General features: G+C 31.3%; 3 protein-coding genes and 1 long non-coding RNA gene across 8 annotated transcripts in view; 1 reads left to right on the top strand and 3 right to left on the bottom strand.

The window, feature by feature from the left end:
- The window catches only part of LOC122627219, a 5,559-nt gene extending 3,960 nt beyond the window's left edge, over positions 1–1,599 (bottom strand). The window contains exons 1-8 of the mRNA XM_043808199.1: positions 1,254–1,599; positions 956–1,112; positions 797–885; positions 667–721; positions 459–585; positions 333–394; positions 186–257; positions 12–69 (exon numbers count right to left, since the gene is read on the bottom strand). Coding sequence (XP_043664134.1) covers positions 12–69; positions 186–257; positions 333–394; positions 459–585; positions 667–721; positions 797–885; positions 956–1,096 — 604 coding nt within the window. The 5' untranslated portion in view covers positions 1,097–1,112; positions 1,254–1,599. The remainder of the gene's footprint in view (positions 1–11; positions 70–185; positions 258–332; positions 395–458; positions 586–666; positions 722–796; positions 886–955; positions 1,113–1,253) is intronic.
- Positions 1,516–18,937, top strand: LOC122627222. Its single transcript, XR_006326815.1, has 3 exons — positions 1,516–1,650; positions 3,023–3,065; positions 18,509–18,937. It is a non-coding gene; the product is annotated as an uncharacterized LOC122627222 (long non-coding RNA).
- On the bottom strand, positions 2,449–13,665 carry LOC122627218. Of its 5 annotated transcripts, none has more exons than XM_043808197.1 (15): positions 13,199–13,665; positions 12,164–12,356; positions 11,908–12,043; positions 11,430–11,675; positions 10,334–11,076; positions 7,048–7,186; positions 5,980–6,515; positions 5,286–5,715; positions 4,986–5,191; positions 4,753–4,891; positions 4,453–4,664; positions 4,221–4,368; positions 3,641–4,140; positions 3,325–3,514; positions 2,449–3,252 (listed from the first exon to the last, which is right to left on the bottom strand). In XM_043808197.1, exons 2-15 carry the CDS (start codon positions 12,297–12,299, stop codon positions 2,478–2,480), a joined length of 4,536 nt encoding a protein of 1,511 aa, XP_043664132.1. In that variant the 5' UTR covers positions 12,300–12,356; positions 13,199–13,665; the 3' UTR covers positions 2,449–2,477. The 5 variants fall into 5 exon arrangements, with proteins under 5 accessions (XP_043664132.1, XP_043664129.1, XP_043664133.1 ...); XM_043808194.1 differs by having other exon boundaries at positions 12,164–12,414; positions 13,260–13,665; XM_043808198.1 differs by having other exon boundaries at positions 12,164–12,376; positions 13,260–13,665.
- Positions 17,268–19,153, bottom strand: LOC122627220 (ras-related protein RabJ). Its single transcript, XM_043808200.1, has 3 exons — positions 18,953–19,153; positions 18,469–18,596; positions 17,268–18,145 (listed from the first exon to the last, which is right to left on the bottom strand). Exons 1-3 carry the CDS (start codon positions 18,993–18,995, stop codon positions 17,651–17,653), a joined length of 666 nt encoding a protein of 221 aa, XP_043664135.1. The 5' UTR covers positions 18,996–19,153; the 3' UTR covers positions 17,268–17,650.
- Positions 19,154–21,163: the final 2,010 nt, after the last annotated feature.

Below are 21,163 nucleotides of genomic sequence, written 5' to 3'. Positions count from 1 at the left end.
AAATTACTCACTTGAAGTAACGACATGAGTAGTGTTAGATTTTGGTCGACCACGTGCTGGAACTGTAGGCTGTAATGAAAAGAAAAAAGGAAAAAAAAAAAAGAAAGAAATAGAAAAAATACAAAAATAAATAAATTAATAAATAAAATAATAAAACATAAGATGTTTATATTTTAATAACATACTTCTTCTATAATATCGGGTTGTTGCTGTACTTGTAGAACTTTGGTTCGACGTCCTGATCTAGTATATTTATACTAGAAAAATTATATCATAGAAATATTAATGCCATAAGATTCTATTTTTTAAATAGATTAATCAAATTGTCTTACATTCTCTGATTGAGATTGTGCTGATACAGAAGTTGGCGAAGCTGTTGTTGTTGTCGTATTGCCTATAACAAAACTTTTTAGGTTGATTATAAATGAATCATGCTTCTTACAATAACAAAATGCTACCTTGTTGTTGACTAACAGATCCTAGAATAACTCCTACTCGTGGGTCCACGACAAGTTGTATATTCCCTTGGGTTCCGTTCGTGTTATTTACCATATTAAGTTTTATTTGTTGACTTTTATTCTGATTCTATAAAGCACACACACATATATATATATATATTCCTCATTGATTTTATTTAATTAAATATTAATATCATATCATACTTACAACATTTAATAAAGGTTGCGTATTCTTTACAATTGGTTGTGACGTATTAGGAGGACTAGCGAATAGAAATATACAAATGAATGAAAATAAAATATTAAGATTCGGATGATTAATAATATTAAATACTTACAGTGTATATTGATATCCATTAACAGATCCAGACTGACATACCATTTTTCCACCATGATCCATAACTAATTGTTCCAACGTAGTTGTGACCTTATATATATTTAATTCGTTAGATTCATTTATATAAAAATATCTTTCCAATTATACGGATAAAGCTTACCTTACTGTAGTCTTCTTGTAATTTTTCTTTTTGTTTTAATTGAGATTCGCTTAAAGGTTCTTCTATACATTCCAAGTTTAAAGTCATATGAAGCGGTCTATTGCTTGTGAGCGATCGTGAAACTGTACGTGACTTCGGCATCTTGAGGTTACTTATCCTTAATTAATTTTAATCTTATGATAATATTTAACAATAGACAGAATGTAATAAGTAGCAACGTTATAAATAAAATCAAAATTAACTATATATATATACATACATACATACATATATATATATATATATAAAATATACTCACAATCTCTTTCACGTCAACATAAATCCATGAAGTTTTAAATCATTCAAGTTCCAAGTCCCCTCCACGTTACTGCGAAAATGCTACTGTCTGTCTCAAAAAGAAGTGGCCCTTCTGGCGTCTGTGATATCGTAAAGATCCATAATTATGCAATTAGGAAACAAAAAACTTGTTTATATGCTCGTCTCGATAGCACCTTAGGCTTTTCACAGTTTTTTATAATTTTATTTTTTATTTATTCATTTATTTTTTTTTTTCTCGAAAGTAGAATTAAACTTAAATATTTCTTACGGAGTCTATTAATGTAAATTCCATTGAGAACCGACGAGAATCGCGCAACAGTCTCTGGAGTTAGAGCTCTTCGTTAACTGTTGACTAAGATGGCGGCACATGGGATCTGGTATGTTGATTTCTTTCGATACGTATTAAACGCTTTCTTACTTAAATATTTTCTCGTCCTCTCATCAATAATTATTCGTTATTATTATTTGTAAAAAATTATTGAACAATATTATTTGTCATAATGAATTTCATTAGTACAAGTATCCAGTAATATTAATTAGAATCGTGTACGTTTAAAAAGAAAGAAAGAAGATATTGTTATTTATGAAAGTTTGATTGTGGCGCCTTAAGTTGTCACTCGGAAAAACAAAAAAACAGAGGTATCCATATTTCAAAGTCGTTTGTACATAATATATATATATATATGTATATAATATCTTAAATAAAACGTACACACGCATAAATTTTAAACACAAATTACGCAGGAATGTGCAATATGTAAGATTTCATTTCTTTTATTACTTATACTTATTTTTAAGGATGAGATATAAATTTTCGTATTTTCTTTTTTCTCGTATTATTTTATTTTTGATCTAACGTAAATGGAGTGAACGTAAGTATTTGTACAAGTGTCCAAAAGTATTTTTTTATTAGTAAACGCAAAAGTACAATGAGATTTCATTCTTAATGCATATAAACTTAATACATTTCGATTTTTGTGAATAAAAGCGAATAATAATAAAAAAAATGTATATATATATATATATATATATATATATATTGTTTATTAAAATAATATTTATTTTCTTAATGAACACAAAAATGAATAAAGTTAGTGATCGGATATAAATGTAAAGATATCAGAGGCAAGTAGAAGGGTTATTTCACAAAAAAGTACAAAAAAATATACATATATATATATATATATATATATATGTATAATTTTCAATTCACTTTAACAACGAAATCATGAGTAGTTCCTATCATTTTCGAAATGTTTGAATCATTAGTATCGTTAGAAAATATCGATGTAAAATTATTCGACGATTTAAAAACGGAAAATTCTTTAAATCGTTCATTATTTGTCATTACCGACGGTGTCAAAGGTCTGACCATCTTTACCGACCATTCCGAATGATTACGACCACGTTGTTTCGTGACGAATGGCGCTTCGATCGCTGTCGAATTAAAACGCGCTAAATTCGAGTTAAGTTTAAATGATCTTTCAATGTTTCCGGCAATATGTTCTGAATCATCGTCAGTGGCGAATCGTTTTGTACCGATTTTTTCCATCGAGAAAAATATTCGACCATTGTGTTGTTTATCGTCGTAATGATTCTTATCCTCTATATTAGTGGTACGAGATACTAGACGTCTTCTAGTACTACGATTTTGAAATCTCGCGGTACGATCGCCATTTTGTGAATTATCATTTTTCGATCGTACGATCGATGATTCGTTAAAAAAATGATTTTTCTTATCATTTGCAGATGCCAAGGAGTCCGTACAATTTGGTGGTGGTTCTCTGTGAAGGTACGTTACAGGCCAATGTCTAGAATAATAATTTATATCGTTACGATCTCCGTGATCGTCGCCATTGTAATCACCATGAGGATGATGGTGATAAACGTCCTGTTGAATCGGTCGAGAACTTGGTAGATAAGGATAATATTTCTCGCTGCACGGTCTCCATTGATCGTCGGATAAACCCACGTAACACCTGTCGTATTAAATCCATTATTATTATTAGCTTTTACGTGAAACATAATAGGATAAAATTTGTCATAGTTACCATGGATAATGAAATCCTTGAGAGTAACCGCAATGATGGCTAGGTTCGCAACAGTAATCCCAACTACCAATTTCTCCTCCTTCCGTTTCGCATGACCAAAAACCAGCTACGTCGTTCCGCTCGCATTTCGTGTCTTTTTTACATGGGTAACCGTTTACGGTGTAATGTTGAAAGGTCGCAAAATCTGGTGCTAAAAAAAAAAAAAAAAATAAACATGTACATGTACATATATATCTACATACATATATATGTGTGTGTGGGTGTGTGTGTGTGTATGTATAAAACTAACATTAGTATAAAATAAAAATATATTTACATGGTGGGAAAGTATCACCCTGTCCATATGAGCCATGAAAATTATTATGCTCCGTATATCCATAATCACCTTCATAATCACCATGACCACCTTGTGGTCTATAAGGACGATCATCTGTTGGCCTAACAGGAGGATCAGGTCTATCGGGATCATATGGTCTTAATCCATGATGATAAACACTGTTAAATGGCTTCGATACATCAGGTCCATAAAATGGTCTAGGATCGGGAATATAAATCCCATCAGATTGATCAGAGCCAGGGCCTAAATCAGGTCTATCTGTTGGCGGAGGAGGAAGTGGTTTTCCTTGACCATATCCTGGATTACCAAAAACATGATTATCATCTATGGAATATCCTGTGATCATGCATTGTGGTTCAAGGTCCTTCCAAGCGTAAAGAACATGATCGTTATCATAGGCATAATCCAATCCTGGTCTTAAATCTCTTATCGATACGTCGCTCAAAAGACAATTTTGATCTCCTCTATCAGCTCGAATTCTGTTTTGTAATTCGGATTTCGATAAGTATTTGCAATGATATTTTTTCTAAATTATTTAATAATTAGACATAGTAATTACTTGTAACTGAAGGACATGCATGGTATCGGATCTTTTTGTCGCATTTTCGAACATCTTTCACGACATTCAGACTCGGAGTCAACGTTTATCGCTAACATTACTGAGTAAGGTGTCAATCTACACGGTTTGTGATAACCGGAATAGCATACTGTAAATAAGAGACAAATTTTTTAAAGTTTATCTTTCTTTCTTGGTGTTTCTTTTGTCCAAAATAGAACAATGCGATTCGAACCATCTTCTCCACGTGGAAATTTGCTTTGTCCACCGATTTTAAATGGCGGAAAGGGGTAAGGCTCGCAACCTCGTCCAAAACTACCTCGTTCGTATATTTCAGCTCCATCCATGTCGGGCATTGTTGTTGGATTGATCTCTTGGGTTGGCCAATCGCTTAGATAACAATTGGTCGAGGGATTTCGTTGTGGAGGTCCTCCCAATCCTGAATATCTGATTAATGATTCAAAAAAAAGAATTGTTAATATTATTTATAATATAAATTATTTATCAATTTCTAAATAGATATATGTACGTATACCTAAAAGCGAAACTCCGACATGTGAATTCTCGAGAGATCGTACATTCGACTTGACATTCGCCAAGGTCGTCGACAAAAATTGATTTCCTTATAACGTCCGTAGGCATACCGAAGCCACTTCTAACTCTCCAGAAACATTCTACAAATGAAAGATAAAATTTCCCCATTCCAAAAAAAAAAGAATAAAAAATATCATAACGTGTTAATTGTAATAATTTGATCAAATTATTAACCATCGGGTGGATGATGATGATTCTGATGATGATGTTGATGATGATGATGTCTTTGGATCATCATATCACAAGTCTTTGGATCACCGATTATAGCATAAATATCATAATCACGATTGGGCTCTATGTCCGTGTAAAAATTCAAATCCCTGTAAGAGATCTCGCTGAGTAGACAATTGTCCGTAGGATCGGTAGCTGCGATGTTGTATCTAAAATAAAAAGAAAAGAAGAAGAAGAAGAAGAAAAAAAAAAGAATCCTTTGATCGAGGGATCCAAGATTTTTTTTTTTGATTTATATCTCACCTGTAGGCCAAGGTCATGCAAAGAAAATTATTCTCGTTCAAACAAAGACTCTCGCATTCCTCTAAGTTAGGTGTTAAATATGTCTTCCTAATAACATTTCTGACGAGTTTAAATCCAGCACCGGCTCTCACGGTACATCGTCGTTCCTTCTTCGTTCCACCATAAAGCTGATCTCTATCAGCCGGTATATAATTATCACCATAACCAAAGGCACCACCGTAATTATAAAATTCACCATAGAAATGATCGTTCTCTTGAGGTCTCGTTGGTTTCACTTCTATTGGATTTTTTGGATAATATTTCGGTATATCGAAATGACCGACATAATTTGTATCGTATCCGTATGAGCTACCATAAATTCCACCATAAACTTGCCAATCCCTTGGATCTTTTCGACGATCGGACGAATACGGTCCGATCTCGTTCGTTCCTACAAACGATTAATAAATAGTTTTTATCTTTTTTCTTTTTTGCTTTCCTCTTTTTTTTTTCTTCCCAATATTTTTCGATTACTTTATTTTTCAATCCCCAAACGCGATAATAAATATTTTGCTGATTTGTAATTCCTTTCCTTTTTTTTTTTTTTTTCTATTTAAAAGTGACGAATATATTTTTAATTTTTCATAACGAATTATAATCAAGGAACATTTATATATATATATATAATTATAACTGTACAAAATAAATTACTTACCTATGTCATTATAAGGACCATAATCGACTCTTCTGTCAGGATATTTTGGAAGATAAGGTCTGTCAATCGGACCATGATACATTGGCCTTGAAAGTAATGGTCTTCCATAAGAATATCCATTACCACTGAAATTGTCGATTGGTCTTCCATTGGGAGAATGAGTTTGTTGAAAAAAGGGATCAACGTTTGTCTCGTAGGGACCACCATAAACCTGTGATCTAATATCTATTTGAGGTCTAGGTAGATCAATCGGTCTTCCTGGATCAGGTTTTTGATAAATCGGTCTTTGATTATGATCAATGATGGGTCTTGGGATATCACCGGAAGGTCTTCGATCAGGAACGTACGTATGTCCTGGTTCAGATGGATAAGGTCCGGACCAAGATGGTTGAGTTTGTATCGTATCACGAAGACAATCAGGATCTTTTTCATAATAATCGCATTGCGGATCTGCTTGGAAATCTCGATGAACGTTTAAATGTGAATAAGGTACTGATGTCATCTCGCACATACCACGTGATCCAGGACCCATTCGTCTGCGATCAATCCAGACAAATTTATTATAATTTCGATATATATATATATATATATTAATACATTAAAAAAATATATATATATAGATATGTGGATATATACAACTAATATATACAATATATCTATAATTTAACAAAGGTATATATATATATCTGTATCTAAGATCGTATATATATACATATGTGTGTGCGTGTGTATGTGTATGTGTATATAGCAATATGTGCAATTGTTTACGAATCAAGAAGCGTGTCACAGTGCGCTTGCGATGCGATCAAATTGTCCATGATGCAATCGGACAGGTCATGCACTTGTGCATATGTATACTCTTTTTTTTTTCTTCTTCGTTTTTGTCGTCTTTCTTTTTTACGTTTATTCCGAACATTTATGTACACATACGCGCGAGAGAGATCACCGGACTATGTCAACTCTACGAATAATCGTGTTAAATGTTTAGCGAAGCGAATCTTTCGTTTTTATAGATTTTGTTTGTTTGTTTATTTATTTATTTATTGATTTATTTGTTTTGTTAATTACCTGTAATTGAAGCCTTCGCAAACGAAATATTTTTCGTAATCACAGGCACGATGACACTCTTCTAATCTCTGACACTCGACTGCTCTTCTTACGTGAACTTGCACCGTTTTCTTCCCAGTTAAAAGTCTTCGATAACACGCTGCATCAAATTAATTAATTAATTGATTGATTGATTGATTGATTGATTCATTGATTGATTCATTGATTGATTGATTGATTTAATAAGAGAATTCATTCATTCATTCATTATAAATATATACAAATAAATCAAATAAACGTATGACGTTGTAACTTCATCGAGAAAAACTTACGCGAACAATCTTCAACTACATCCTCTATTAATATTACAGAACCTTGAACGGAAGTTCGTACGAGTAAAATTAACACAAAAATTGATAACCGTTCTTTGCCACTTAAATTCATTTTATATATATACATATATACATACATATATATATATTTTTCTTTTCTTTTTTTTTTTTTTATTTTTAATCAAGAAATCAATCGATCTCAAATCGAGCGAGAAGCGATGAATTTTCTAGTAGGATTCATTTTAGAATGATTAATTAATTTCGATCACTTTAAAATTATTTCATATAACTCTGTATGTCGCGGACATATTTTTTTTGTTGTTTTTTTTTTTTTTTTATTTCGACGTTTATTCTTTATAATTTTTTTTTTCCCCTCTTTTTTTTTTTTTTTTTTTTTTTTTTAATAATATATATACGTTTACTAATCGACGGTAATACTATCGACACTTTGATTTCGTCGTCTCGATCATTTCTTTCTTTTTTAGAAACGAGAAGTGGCGCGAACAGAAAATCGTACAAAAAGTAACGGAGAAATTACGAGCTCGCATCGTTTTATAGAAAAGTGAACGTTTCCGTGGGAATAATAGTGGGAGGAACTACACCGCACACGTTGGGGGAGGGGTTTCGGTGTTACATGATCATTAATGACTCTACTTACTATTATTATTTTTCTTTCCGTCCTTCTACTTTTTTCTTTCTTTTTTATTTGTTTGTTTTTTTTTTTTTTTTTTTTTTTTTTTTTTTTTTTTTTTTTTTTTTTCTTTTTTTTTGTCCTTTCTTATGTACTATACATCGCACGTGCGCAAGGGATTAGCAATTTTGTCTTTGAGAAGATCTTATTCCTTCGACTTGACAAGTTTTACGGCGAAGAAAAATTTATCTCGATTAATTACGAATAAAGATGATAGATTATATTAACGAATATATTAAAAAAAACAAAAATCATTTTGAACATTATCGAAAATGTTTCGTCTTTTTCCGTTCTCTCTCTCCCTCTCTCTTTTTTTTTTTCTTTTTTTTTTTTTTTTTTTTTTTTTTTTTTTTTTTTTTTTTTGATGTCATCATCATCAATTTTATGTCCGACTTGTTGGTCAATGATTTTTATAACAAAAAAAAAAAAAAAAAAAAAAAAAGGAAAAACGAGAACAAAAAGATATGTTTCATCGTTAAAAATCGTTAAAATCGTCGAAGATGTTTTATCTTCTCGTCTTTTTTCTTTTTTCTTTACGTCTCTACGATTTAAATCTTATGCCGGGGAATAATTTTTCTTATGTATACTAAAAGAAATGACGTCAGTTTAGAAGGGACGGAATCATGTATGTCCTCGAAGATTTGTCAAGGTCACTCTACATTGGCACAATTATTTCAGCCAGGTCGAGCTCTCATTATCGAGCTCGATGAATTTAACAAAATCGTATTTCCGCCATTTAAAATCCGCGCCTTATATATGTATATATATACATACATACACATACATGTACACACACCATAAGAAAGAGAAAAAGAACACTACGATATCTTATGTGAGTTCTGTTAAAATTTGTTCTCTTTTGGTTTTGATAGCTGATCTTTTCTTTTTTCTTCTTCTTAGATCTTGTTTAAAGTCATGTCTGTTAAATTTCTAGACGATGCATCTGTTTCTCGTAATCGTGTCACGGCGAATCAGGAATGCACGTTGCACAAGGGAGAAAAATAAATGGCGAGACGTTACAGGACGTTCGACTTCCGGCTCGCGTGATCCATCACCATGAGACGCTCTTACTTTCGAGTGTCCCCTTATTTCTCGTTGCGCTTCGAATTAATTGTTTCGAGTTGTTCGTTTCGTTCTATCGAAAGATATTCGATAAATCAAGTTTGACCGTTCGATATCGACTTTTATTTAATCTTTCAATAATGTAATCTATGTATCTTCGCATTTTTATGATATTTTTTTCCTTTTATTTTTATTCCTTTTTATCTCTTTTTATTAGATCCGGTAAGTTTGATCCGATCTATAGATTAAAGGACCTATTAAATATACGTGTAATTGGTAACGAGTTAATATTTTTTTTCTTTGGATCGTCGATCAGTTTTTATCGTCGATAAGATCTGTAAGATCGTAAGATCTAGAAAGATCAATGTAATTGGTAAACGATTAATTTTCTCTGTTATACCTTACCTTATTTATTTATTTTTTCTTTATATTTCTTCTTATTAGATTCGATAAGTTCTTACGATATGATCTATAGATCGAAAGATCTACTAGAATGAGTAATCGATAAGAGAGAATTAAATTTATTTTTATTAGGTTCGATAAGTTTTCGATACGATCTATTATAGATCGAAAGATCTATTAAATGTAATTGATCAAAAATTAATTTCTCTTTTAATAAATCCGATAAGTTTTCCGTGCGATTTATAGATCGAAAGATTTGCTAAATGCATATTTCGATAAAAAAAAAGGAATGTATTTATTCGTTTACTTTTTCTTTTTCTTTTTTTCTCTTCATACGACGTCGGCAACGATTATAAAGTACGATTCGTTCGTAAACTTTTTCGCGTGACGTAATAAAAAGTAAATTGTCGTTACGATAAGACTCGGTGCACCGGAAAACAACGAATGCACACCGACTTAATTGACATAACGCTTCAAATCTGTGTCATTGCCGTTAGGCTCAAACCATTCACGATCATTGAGATGATTCGTCAGTGAACGCGTTTTGATAAATGTGGAACGATTTATTTGCTGATCTCACGTCGATTCGCGAAGAAGTGACGCGAACGTTACACGTTATTGTTAAAATCGCACATTATGAATAGCATGAGAATTTCTATTAACGTGACCTTACTTTTTTTTTTTTTTTTTTTTTTTTTTTTTTTTTTCATTCGAGATGAATATCTAAAAGTTCGATTAAAAGTCAAGATAAAATATATACACGCGCGCGCGCGCGCGCGTGTGTGTGTGTGTATTATGAAAAGAAATAATTATTACTCACATTTATTTTCTTCGTTAACTGGAACCTTAAATTTCTTGTTATAATCGTTCATAAAATTTCTATAGTCGTTAGTACCGATGAAAACATTTTCGTTTGCGTTAGTAACGAAAGGACTTGTTTGATTACGTCGAAATTGTTGAATTATTCCACTTTGAAGAGGTTTCCATCTAACAGGTATTTGATAATTATTTTCATTGGAAGGTGTAATCGTGGTCGTCCGATGAACCTGATAATTTTTTACGATCATGCTATTGTCCTTGTCAGTTTTATAAAAATCCTTTTTGTAATTATTCTCCGACGAACTTGTCAAAGTTTTTGTGCACTCTTCGTTAATTTTAGTTACTGGCCGCGAAAACATTTCATTTATGGGTCTATTTCCATAATTTTGAAAATCTTTGTTCTGCCAAACGTTATCATAAGCCGGACGATAAATCAATGTCACTGGTCGATATAAATCATCTTTTGTGATAACTGGTCTATCAAAATGAAATAAATTTTCGTTTCCTTTTTCGAGATAAATTTTCTCTCCAAAATTGTTTCCGAATAGTTGTTGTTTTTTATCAGTCGGTAATTTGGATTCGTTGTTTATGCCAAAAGTTGAATATTTTGGATCGTTAATAGGAATTTTCGGTCTTACACCATAATTCTTGTTTCTTATGATGTCTATGATACGTTGATCGTCGTCGAATGACGATAAATAAGATTGTTGACTCGTGTTTTGTCTCTTTCCATTATTTTCAGATCTTTAAATAAACAAATATAGATATATTATATTTAGAAATGTAGGATAGTATTTCTTTTTTATAATAATCGTATTATACTATTTTTATAATAATTCTTTAAATATATCGTATATATCCTTTGACGATATTTCGCGAATAAATATTTATGATATCATAAATTATTAGAAAGATTATATTAGAAGAAATATATATTTCATAAACAATTTTTTTTTTCTAATATTTTTAAACAGATTCTGTTGAATGATCAAATGTCATCTAATACAATGATTTAATGAGATAAGTATTACATAATTTTTTAATATTATCCAATGTCCGTTAAAAATCAATAAGTAAATTTTTATTTCGATTATCACCTGTTAGGTTGATAAATATTTGGCAAGAACGATCCAAAGAGACCACCAGAAAATCTTGAATTCGTTCTCGTATTGTTCTTCGATCTTTGATTTCCACTGTTACTGGTTTTGTAAAGTCGATCAGGTTCGCAATGTGGTAAACGTTCTGTACGCAAGTAGACATCGTAATCCGAATCCATTTGCAGATTTTCTGGATTTGGCATGTTTGAACTCAATTCACAACTTGTGTTTCCTTTTAAACTAATCCTGTGAATCAAAAAAGACAAAAAAGAAAAAATATATATATATATATATTTATATAAAAATAATTTACTATTGAAATAAATAATAAGAAAATAAATAATAAATAGGATAGCAAACTTTTGCAATGAAATCTTATTCGACGTTTTTGATTTTATTATTTTATTATTAAGAAAAAAAAAAAAGAGAAAGAAAATCAAAACAATATAAAATTTATGCCGAATAATTACGAACTTACCCGAAGCCAAATGCAACGCAAGAATTTCGTCTTTTCGAACATTCTTCTTCGCAATCAGAAATACTGTCCACTTTAATAGTAAATGAAATATCTTTATCTGGTAATTTCGTGCCAATGGATACTCTGGTATAACAATCTGAAGATAAACACGCAAATATATACACGAACTCAAAAATTATTCGATATTTCTTTTCTTTTCTTTTCTTTTTTTTTTGTTTCTTAGACAAATTTTTTTTTTTTTCGTTCGATCACTCACCGTTCGCAACGATCACCAATTGATTGTCGATCGTAAGATCCTGAAATTTGGACGTACGTATCAATCCAAAAAATTGTAACGCGATTAACAAAAATTTTTGATGATAACGTTCGATCCTTCTTCCTCGTCCCCACATTTTAACGGAGAGAGAAACTCTCCGTTGGTCCTTCGTAAAAGGATATTACTTTCGATCCTGTACACCAACGAATTCACCTAAATTTATTATCCGTACAATTTATCCATAAAATGATCTACAACAAGTTTCAAATTCGCTCGATAATTATGAAACTATTTTTTTTTTACAATATATAAAATAAAGTGAACGACGTAATACAATGTTCTTTTTTTTTTTTTTTTTACAAATTTTACGTTCTAATCGCTTTCATAATTATTTGGAAACGATCTTCAAAATATCGTTTGCACAAACACGCAAACATTTTCGACGTCTAAACAATGCAAGAAAAAAAGAAGAATATATATATATATATACACAAAACAAGATGACAAATAAATTCAATATTATTTCCAAATTTCACATTCTCAAACCACTTTCATAATTATCATCTCTACGATAATACAAACGCAGTTTAAAATGATCGATAAACAGAAAAGAAAGAAAAGAAAAAAAAGAAAAAGAAAAAGAAAAAGAAAAAGAAAAAAAGCAAGAAGAAGAAAAACCACGACGAGAAATAAATTCAATAGTTTTTTCTTTTTCTTTCTTTCCTTACGAAATTTTACAAACGAAATCACACGCTCATGATTGTTAAAAAAGCAATGAAATTAAAAGGATCATAATTTTCGAATAGTTCGATAATTGAAATTCAAACGTACAAATCTAAAACAGGATTTTAACTTTGACTTTGAGTAGAACCGATCGATCTGCTTCGAGAGTAAAGAACTAAATAAGACGATACGATCGAATAGAGAATTCGTCACCTTAGCCGCGAATTCCTCTCTCTTTCTCTCTCTCTTTCTCTCTCTCTCTAACTCTCACTCTTTCTCTCTCTCCCTCTCTCTGTCTATCTAATACGATACATTCACCGAGGATGACGAGGTAGCTTAATTAACGGGTCCGCCGTAATTATCATCGCCTCACCGTGGTTCATTATACTTTCGCGAATAAAACAGAACTAAACTCGTGCCTCTTACGATTGACTCACTACTGAGAGGATCGTCTAACTGTATCATTGTCTTATAGAAGAAGGAGCAACACTCAAGACTGTGTATTATCCTTCCTATTCTTCTCCTTCTTCTTCTTCTTCTTCTTCTGTGTGCATTTGCACGCTTAAAGGAACTCGAGTATATAGATACCTAGATATACAAGGTGTTCGAAAAGATTTGACCCATATATCAAAAGTCTATCGAGTATAAGTATCTCATATAACGACTTTCTAATAAACAATGATGCTAGAAAGAAAGAGAAGGAGAATCTTTGTGTTAGAGGTTCGACTACTTATTACGTATTAGTTCAAAGATATAATACGAGTTTACAAGTTTACTTTGTCTTTAAATTTTAATACCACGTTCTTTTTTGTTTCTTCGTTTCTTTTTTTAAACATTTAATTTAATCGGTAATACGAAAGAAAGGAAAAAGAAGGAAATTGAATTTGTAGTTTAAAATTGTAACTGTGGGATCCTTTTGATACGCTCCTGAAGTGTAGGTCAAATCTTTTGGAACACCGTGTATATATATATATATATATATATATATATATATATATATGAGCTCTCTAAGTATACTATTCTTCTTTCAAATCCTTTCTTTCTCTTACGTAGCCACAACAAGTGCTCAACTACGAGCAAGTGCAATCCTATTCTGCAATTCGGAATTTCATTAACTCGTTTGTTCGTTCGTTCATTCGTTCGTTTGTCTAGGATATAGTAATAGTAGTAGTAGTAACTGTTCGAGTCCATAACCATGAATTTTTACGCAAGAAGAACATTAGTTTCTTATTCCTTGGCATATATATACATATATATATGTGTAGGTGATTCTCTCTGTGTGTATGTACACGCATGTGTATATATATATGTTATCAATATCATTTGGATCTTTCTGCAAGTGGATATAATTGATTTGAAATAGGTTTATTCCGTTGTTATTTTTATAAATTATAAAACGACGATGAAAAAAATAAAATAGAGATCTTTCTCTCGTTTCACAGATTGGGATAACAAGAAAATATATTCGATAGAAATTAAACAATTTTTATTGCTTCGTAAATTTTCATCAGAACGATTAGATACATTTTTTATCGCTTTATATATTATATTGCATTAATTCTTAAATTATGAGATCGCAATAACGAAATTACAATTTTTATTTTCTCCAAAATTCTAATCGCACAATATCATTTAGTAATTCATAAATTATAATGAAAATAATCGATATACTCAATAAAAATAATCTAAGCGAACTATGTAAAAATTATTTATGTAAATGTGTTAAGTTACATGTTATGCAATAACACTATGCATATCCTTCCAATTACTATTTGTCTAACAATTAGTAACTGTAAGTTAGATAGTCTAGCTAAGGAGCTAATTTTCTTGTGTCCTGGGCACGTCGAGGTAGGGCATTTTAAATGACGAGTTGCAAATGATAAAGGAAAGAGAAAAGAAAAAAAAAAAAAAAACAAACAAAAAAAAATTACTCGTATAGTATTTCGAAAAAAAAGACCCTTTGAAATTAGTCAATCTCGAGTTCTCTATCGTTAAAGTCCATTGTACTCGTTAAATGTTAGAAGACATTGTCGTCTCGTTTGAAAATTACGTGGTATGTTAATTGATGAGATTCCTCGGCTATTACACGCCAGCTAGAATGCTCTTGCTGTCGTGCAATTATCTAAACACTTTCCTTCGCGGAAAAGTAATTATTGTCGATTCTTGTCCGCTTCGATTATCCTTCTTCTTCTTCTTCTTCTTCTTTTTATTCTTCTTTTCTTTTTCTTTTCATTTTTATTATCATGATATATTATATAATTTTGCATACAATATGATCTACAAAGATATATTTTTTATATCGAAATAGCAAAACTAACATGTGATGTATCAAGGAAGAAGAAGAACATAGAAAGAAAAAGTAATTAGAAATATATTAAATGCTAATTTCAAAATAAATCGATAAGTTAAAATTTATTTGTTGATCTTTTTCTTTTTTGGTTGATCATTATATAATTTTCTATAGCATATGCATGTATCTTTTTCTTTCTTTTTTTTTTTTTTGTATTGAAGTCAAGATTAATATATATGATATATATTGAAAAAAAAAAAGAAACATTGATTAAACAGAATAAATCAAACAAAGTGCGATTAATATACGATGTATTTTTTTAAAGGGCTGTTAGAAAAATATTAATTAGTAATGAAAAAATAAATGAACAAAATGAAATAAATATATTCGATATATTAATGATATCCATATATACATATATACGTATGTACATATATATCGAGAATCGAACGGTACTTTTAGAATATATCTTCAAGAAAAAAAAAATATGAGAACATAGTTATAAATGTATTAGTGTACATACACGAAGATAGCACAAAAATCTTGACAACCAAATATATTAATGACCGCTACAGCTATTCGCATTGGCGTAAACACTCAAGAAACATATATGGACATAATGCTTTCCTTTTTTTATTACAATTGCAATAAAAATCATTATTTGATCGTACTTTTACTTACACACTTGATATCTTTCTTTCTTTCTTCTTCTTCTTCTTTTTTATATATATGATCCTTTGAAATTTTTGTTCTTAAATTATTTTTTTTTTTTTAATGGATGTCGATTGATGTCGAGACGATCACAGTTCCTTGAACTCTGAAGCACGCGAGAGGATGACCCTGAGCATTAGATTTTCTACCTAGTCTGACTTGTTTTTCGACGGAGTCAAGTCCTAATAGGCCTAGATGCATAGCAAACGAAGGCTTACATAATTGAAAATGAGATGAAGTTACTAAACGTAGGTAGACAAAGCTGGGACGTCGTCACGGTCCGTGAGACTCGGCCTGTGGAGTGAGAATGACTCATTGTGTGATCATCCTCTCTTTCTTTCTCTCTTTCTCTCTCTAACATTAACATTAACATTAAAGGGATATATCAAAAAAAGTAATTATAGATATCATATTCTTATAATAAATATAATATATTCTCTTTTTGTTAGGTACAAAATTGCATTTAAGATCTAATCATCTATTGAAAATTTTAAGAAAAAGAAAAAAGAACACATTGTAAAATTAAATTAATGTAAACGATTTATAATCCCATAGCGTGTACTTTGTAGGCAGTATAATACATACATTTGAGTATGCTATGTGAATATATATATATATGTATGTATATATATATATATATATATAAAAATTTGATAGAAAAGTTTTAATTAAACGTATCTAGTCTTCTTTCTACAAGGATTAAAAAAAAGAGGAGAAATAAAAGAGAACAAAAAATAGAAAACGAAGAAGAAAAAGCGTGACTCGTTTTTGTTAAAATCTTTTGTTAATATCAATATAATATCGCAAAAGAAATAAATTAGTTCGATGTTGTTCGAATACTGTTGTTTTATACTAATTGTATGTTTTATAATAATTATTATCGACATATCTATCGAGGCCATTGATTTTGTACGATATGTTGAGAAATATTGACGAAAAAAAATGAAAGAAAAAAATAAAATAGAATAAAATAATAATAAATAGAAGATATAAAGAAAAAAAAAAAAAAAAAAAAAAAAAAAAGAAATACGAAAAATCTCAGTCTAAAGTAAGAACAGTTAGTTACGTATTTCTAACGTGTTCATAATGGCTTATACGTTTGGTATTATTTTCATTAAAAACGTGTTTTACGTTTCCTAATAAACGGATTATAATTGACAATCGCGTTGCTACATTTTTTTCTTTCTTTTTTCTCTTTCTTTCTTTATCTTTGTTTTCCTTTCTTTTTGATATACAGACGTTTGGAAATACGTAAGTAACAAGCGGCATGGATCAAAGATAATTATTAGATTATCAAAAGCGTATGATCAAACGTTAACGTTTAAATCTACAACCGTATTATATACTGATCAAAACTAATCAATTGTTACAATCTTTGTCGTTGACGATCATTTTCACTCATAATTAAAATAGATTGTATGACTCTTTTAGAACGATACAAACGACTTATTTATAAAGAGAATTATTTATAAAATAATTAAAGATTAAATAAAGGATATGTTATCTCATGGAAGACGATGAGGATTCACACACACGCACACGCACACGTACACGTACACGTACACACACACACACACACACACACCTACACGCACGCACGTTGTTTCCTAAATTCTTAAGACATTGTTGCGTTGACAACAGGGTATACTTTTTAAAAGACGAATTAAAAAGAAAGAAAAAAAAATGTATAAAATAAAAAAAAATAAATAAAAAAAGGGACAAAAAAAAAAAGAACAACAACGTCGATCGTTCAATCAGTGGGATCAACAACAAGTACGAATCTTTTCGTTTATTCCAAGTGCGATGTTAGGATTCTGTGCGGTTTCTTCGGCAGGTGACAATAACATGCCAGAATTATTAAATCCAAAACTATTCGAATCCGAGATCCTTAACGAAGATATTATTTGCGTATTACCAGAAGACAAATCTATCAATCCTTTGGCTATCGCCAAAAAAACATTTTCAATGCCGTCGTTATGTAGTACCGAAGTTTCGTGATAAGTTGCACCGATTTTAGTCGCATAAAATCTACCTTCTTCGCTATCGACTTCTCGATCATTGAAAAGATCCGATTTATTACCGATCACAGTTAATACCATTTGTTCCTCGACGTTTCTTTTCAATTCCGTAACCCAATTTTTAATAGCCGTGAAACTATTGTATCGGGTCACATCGAATACCAACATGGCGGCGTTCGCATTACGATAATACATTGGCGCCATTGACTTGAATCTTTCTTCTCCTGCTGTGTCCCACACCTATAAATAAATTTATATAATTATCTTGTGAAATAATATATATATATATATATATATATATATATATATATCGAAAGTAGAATGACGGATTGAATTTCTAACGGACTTTCATAAAATGTTTTTCAACGTGTTGATACGACGAACATTCATACGTTCAGGTCAAGAGATTATTGGGTCGAACGCGTAGATACAGTGATAAACGATTTTACAAAATAGTAATTTCATCATGTAATTTTTCTAATACGTACATAGTATATACATACATATATATATATACACACACACACACATATATATATATATGTATATATAAATTATCTTACCTGCAATTTAACTTCGGTATCAGCTATATTTAATTTGCAGGTAAAAAAGGAAGCTCCTACAGTTGGATTGATAGGACGATTTACAGCATTCTCGATATATCTTCTCACAATACTCGTCTTTCCGACACCTAAACGAAAATAAACGTTTATTTTCCCATCATGTTTTCAATGTTAAACTATATATGAATTAGAGATCTACACGCATAAATTTTATTCGTGTAGATTTCGATACACACAGTGCCACGTTATACGAGTTTCGAAACTAACCTATAAAAAGATGATCGAAGTAATAAGAAAGAAAGATTTTAATAAAAATCATTCGAGTTTTACGAGAATATATAAAAATCATATATTTAAATACGGAACGATGAGAAAATTATATTTACCAGTGTGCACACGTACCCATTGATATCATTAAATTATTCTTAAGTGATGTAATTGGTAATAAAAACATCGAAGACTTGTATTACTATATGTAACTTACCTTGCGAACCCAGGACAACTACTTTGCCTACTATATTTTTCATATTCGATGTGATATCACATAATAAAACGTCATGAGAAATGAATAAACTCAGCACCGTTTGAACACTTTCACGTCACGTAGTTGGGTAACTTCCACAAAAAGTTCGTAGTTGTTTTGACGTTTCATAGAATCAACCTTTGTAACGACATTGTTGTTTGTGGTACGTCGATAACATAGGTGCATTATCTAATTGGAAAACGATAGTGGCGCCAACGCAAACAGAAGACTAGAAACTCTTCGATTTTACATTACCGACCGTTGTCGATTATCGTTGTTTTACCGACGATTGTGATTGTTCTTACCGATATTTTCGATCGGTAATAGACTGTTATTAAAAATTATTTTGTAGAGTGATACGACGATAATAGTCGTTTCATAATTTTCGTTCGTACATTTTCTTTTTTTTTATCTTAAAGATAATGATTAAACTGTTAATAATTACATTGTTAAAAGAAATAAGAGGGAGATTGAAAATGAGAGAAAAGAAAGAAACAACAGAGTTCGAATCGAAAGAACAACGATCTTAGTAAATACAAGAGTATACTTGTACGATACGCCGGATTAAATTGCATCATCGAAAAAGATGGGGTAGGCAGTCGGCGCACAATAATGTATGTTGCCCCCGAGGCTGAGTCGAACACGATCGACGGCTCCGAGTGAAATGAACCGTTCGGAAGGTACTTTCCTGAATTTTTATGCGATCCTACCCAGCTTCTAGCCAATCCGACTTTGTTCCTAACTTTGTTCTAGACTAGTACGAATTGGATTTGAAATTACGAGAGGAGAGAGAGAGAGAGAGAGAGAGAGAGAGAGAGAGAGAGAGAGAGAGAGAGAGAGAGAGAAAAGAAAAAATAAGAATCAGAAAAAGAAGCATCGTTAATAATAAAATTCTAACGAGTAGTTCGACGATAATACGTTAGTTTTTAAGATAAGAAACACGAAAGAAGGATTAATTGAAGATATACAATCAATACGATAGATCGGTATGAAGCGATAATATTTTGTACGTTTTATTCTCAAGAATAAGACAAAGATTTGATTTCATATCGGACTTTACAAAAGTATTTGACAAAAATAAAAGAGAAGAAGAAGAAGAAGAAGAAGAAGAAGAAGAAGAAGGGTGAACGTAAGTGGAACATCATCCATAGCGTTCGGATAGCGGACGGGGTACAGAGGGGGTTGCAAAAGGTGGGGTGGTAACGGCGGCGGTGAAAAGGGGAGTGGTTGGTGGCGAAATAGGGGTTGGCAAATGCTAGTGGGAGAAACCGGGCCAGTAATCTCCGCTCTGAGCTCCACTTGTGCGTAATTTATTACGACTTCTCGAGAGAGAACGAGAGAGAGAGAGAGAGAGAGAGAGAGAAGGAGTATCGTACAGGGTCGAATTCAGCTTTGCTCGGACTCGAATTTAGCCTGGGTTGCGTCTCTACATATATGTATACATGTATCCTTGTATGTATATATCTCTTTTAGGAATAATTAATCGTGCGTTCTACGTTCTAACGACGCTGCTGACGAGAGTCCGAGCGTACCAATTTCATTTTCTTTCTTTTTATCGAAGGAGAAGGAAAAAATGAAAAAGGGAAAAGAAGGAAGGAAGAAAAGAAGAAAGAAAGAAAGAAAAAGATAGGTAGAATATATATATTGCAAAAGAGAATCTTGCCAAAGTACGAATTGAATTCTAAAAGAGTAAATATATAGTGAGATATGTAATCTAAAAGATTAACGACCGTTCGTATGAACGACGAGAGATCGTAATTTTATTAGGAAATTTTTAGAATTCTAGTCCGAAACGAAAAAGACAGAAAGATAGAAGAGAAAAAGAATCAAAAACAAGAAGGAAGAAAGAAAGAAAGAAAGAAAGAAAAAAAGAAAGAAGAAAAAAGGAAGAGGGAGAAAAATCCGAGTCGATGGATACAGGTGGATCAAATTCGAAATGAATTTAATGAATCATTTGATGAATATAAGAATAAAAATCGTCAAGGAAAAAGAAAGAGACGGACGGAGAGCGAGAGATTCTCTTTTTACGTTTGAACCGATGCATCCCTGAGAGAGAGAATAGTACGTAGCACGTATTATACGAGGGTGAGGGTGATCAACAATGGCGGCACGACCTCAGGAGGCTCCACCGTTCTCCGTTCTCTGTTCTCGACGCCATTTTACGTTGATTAC

The sequence above is a fragment of the Vespula pensylvanica genome, chromosome 2 (assembly GCF_014466175.1).
Source record: "Vespula pensylvanica isolate Volc-1 chromosome 2, ASM1446617v1, whole genome shotgun sequence".
Classification (NCBI taxonomy): Eukaryota; Metazoa; Arthropoda; class Insecta; order Hymenoptera; family Vespidae; genus Vespula; species Vespula pensylvanica.
Note: the sequence above shows the minus strand (reverse complement) of the source record. Positions and strands in the feature narration are given on the sequence as shown.

What these genes read in the sequence shown, in the direction of transcription:
- LOC122627218 (XM_043808197.1), bottom strand. Translation starts at nt 12,299, where the DNA reads ATGTGGGGACGAGGAAGAAGGATCGAACGTTATCATCAAAAATTTTTG. An exon ending in TGTCGGAGTTTCGCTTTTAG is followed by an intron (nt 4,665 to 4,752) that starts GTATACGTACAT and finishes ATCATTAATCAG; the next exon opens with ATATTCAGGATTGGGAGGAC. An exon ending in TGCATGTCCTTCAGTTACAA is followed by an intron (nt 4,141 to 4,220) that starts GTAATTACTATG and finishes ATTACAAAACAG; the next exon opens with AATTCGAGCTGATAGAGGAG.
- LOC122627220 (XM_043808200.1), bottom strand. Translation starts at nt 18,995, where the DNA reads ATGAAAAATATAGTAGGCAAAGTAGTTGTCCTGGGTTCGCAAG. An exon ending in AGTTGTCCTGGGTTCGCAAG is followed by an intron (nt 18,597 to 18,952) that starts GTAAGTTACATA and finishes ATTTTCGTTTAG; the next exon opens with GTGTCGGAAAGACGAGTATT. An exon ending in ATACCGAAGTTAAATTGCAG is followed by an intron (nt 18,146 to 18,468) that starts GTAAGATAATTT and finishes ATTTATTTATAG; the next exon opens with GTGTGGGACACAGCAGGAGA.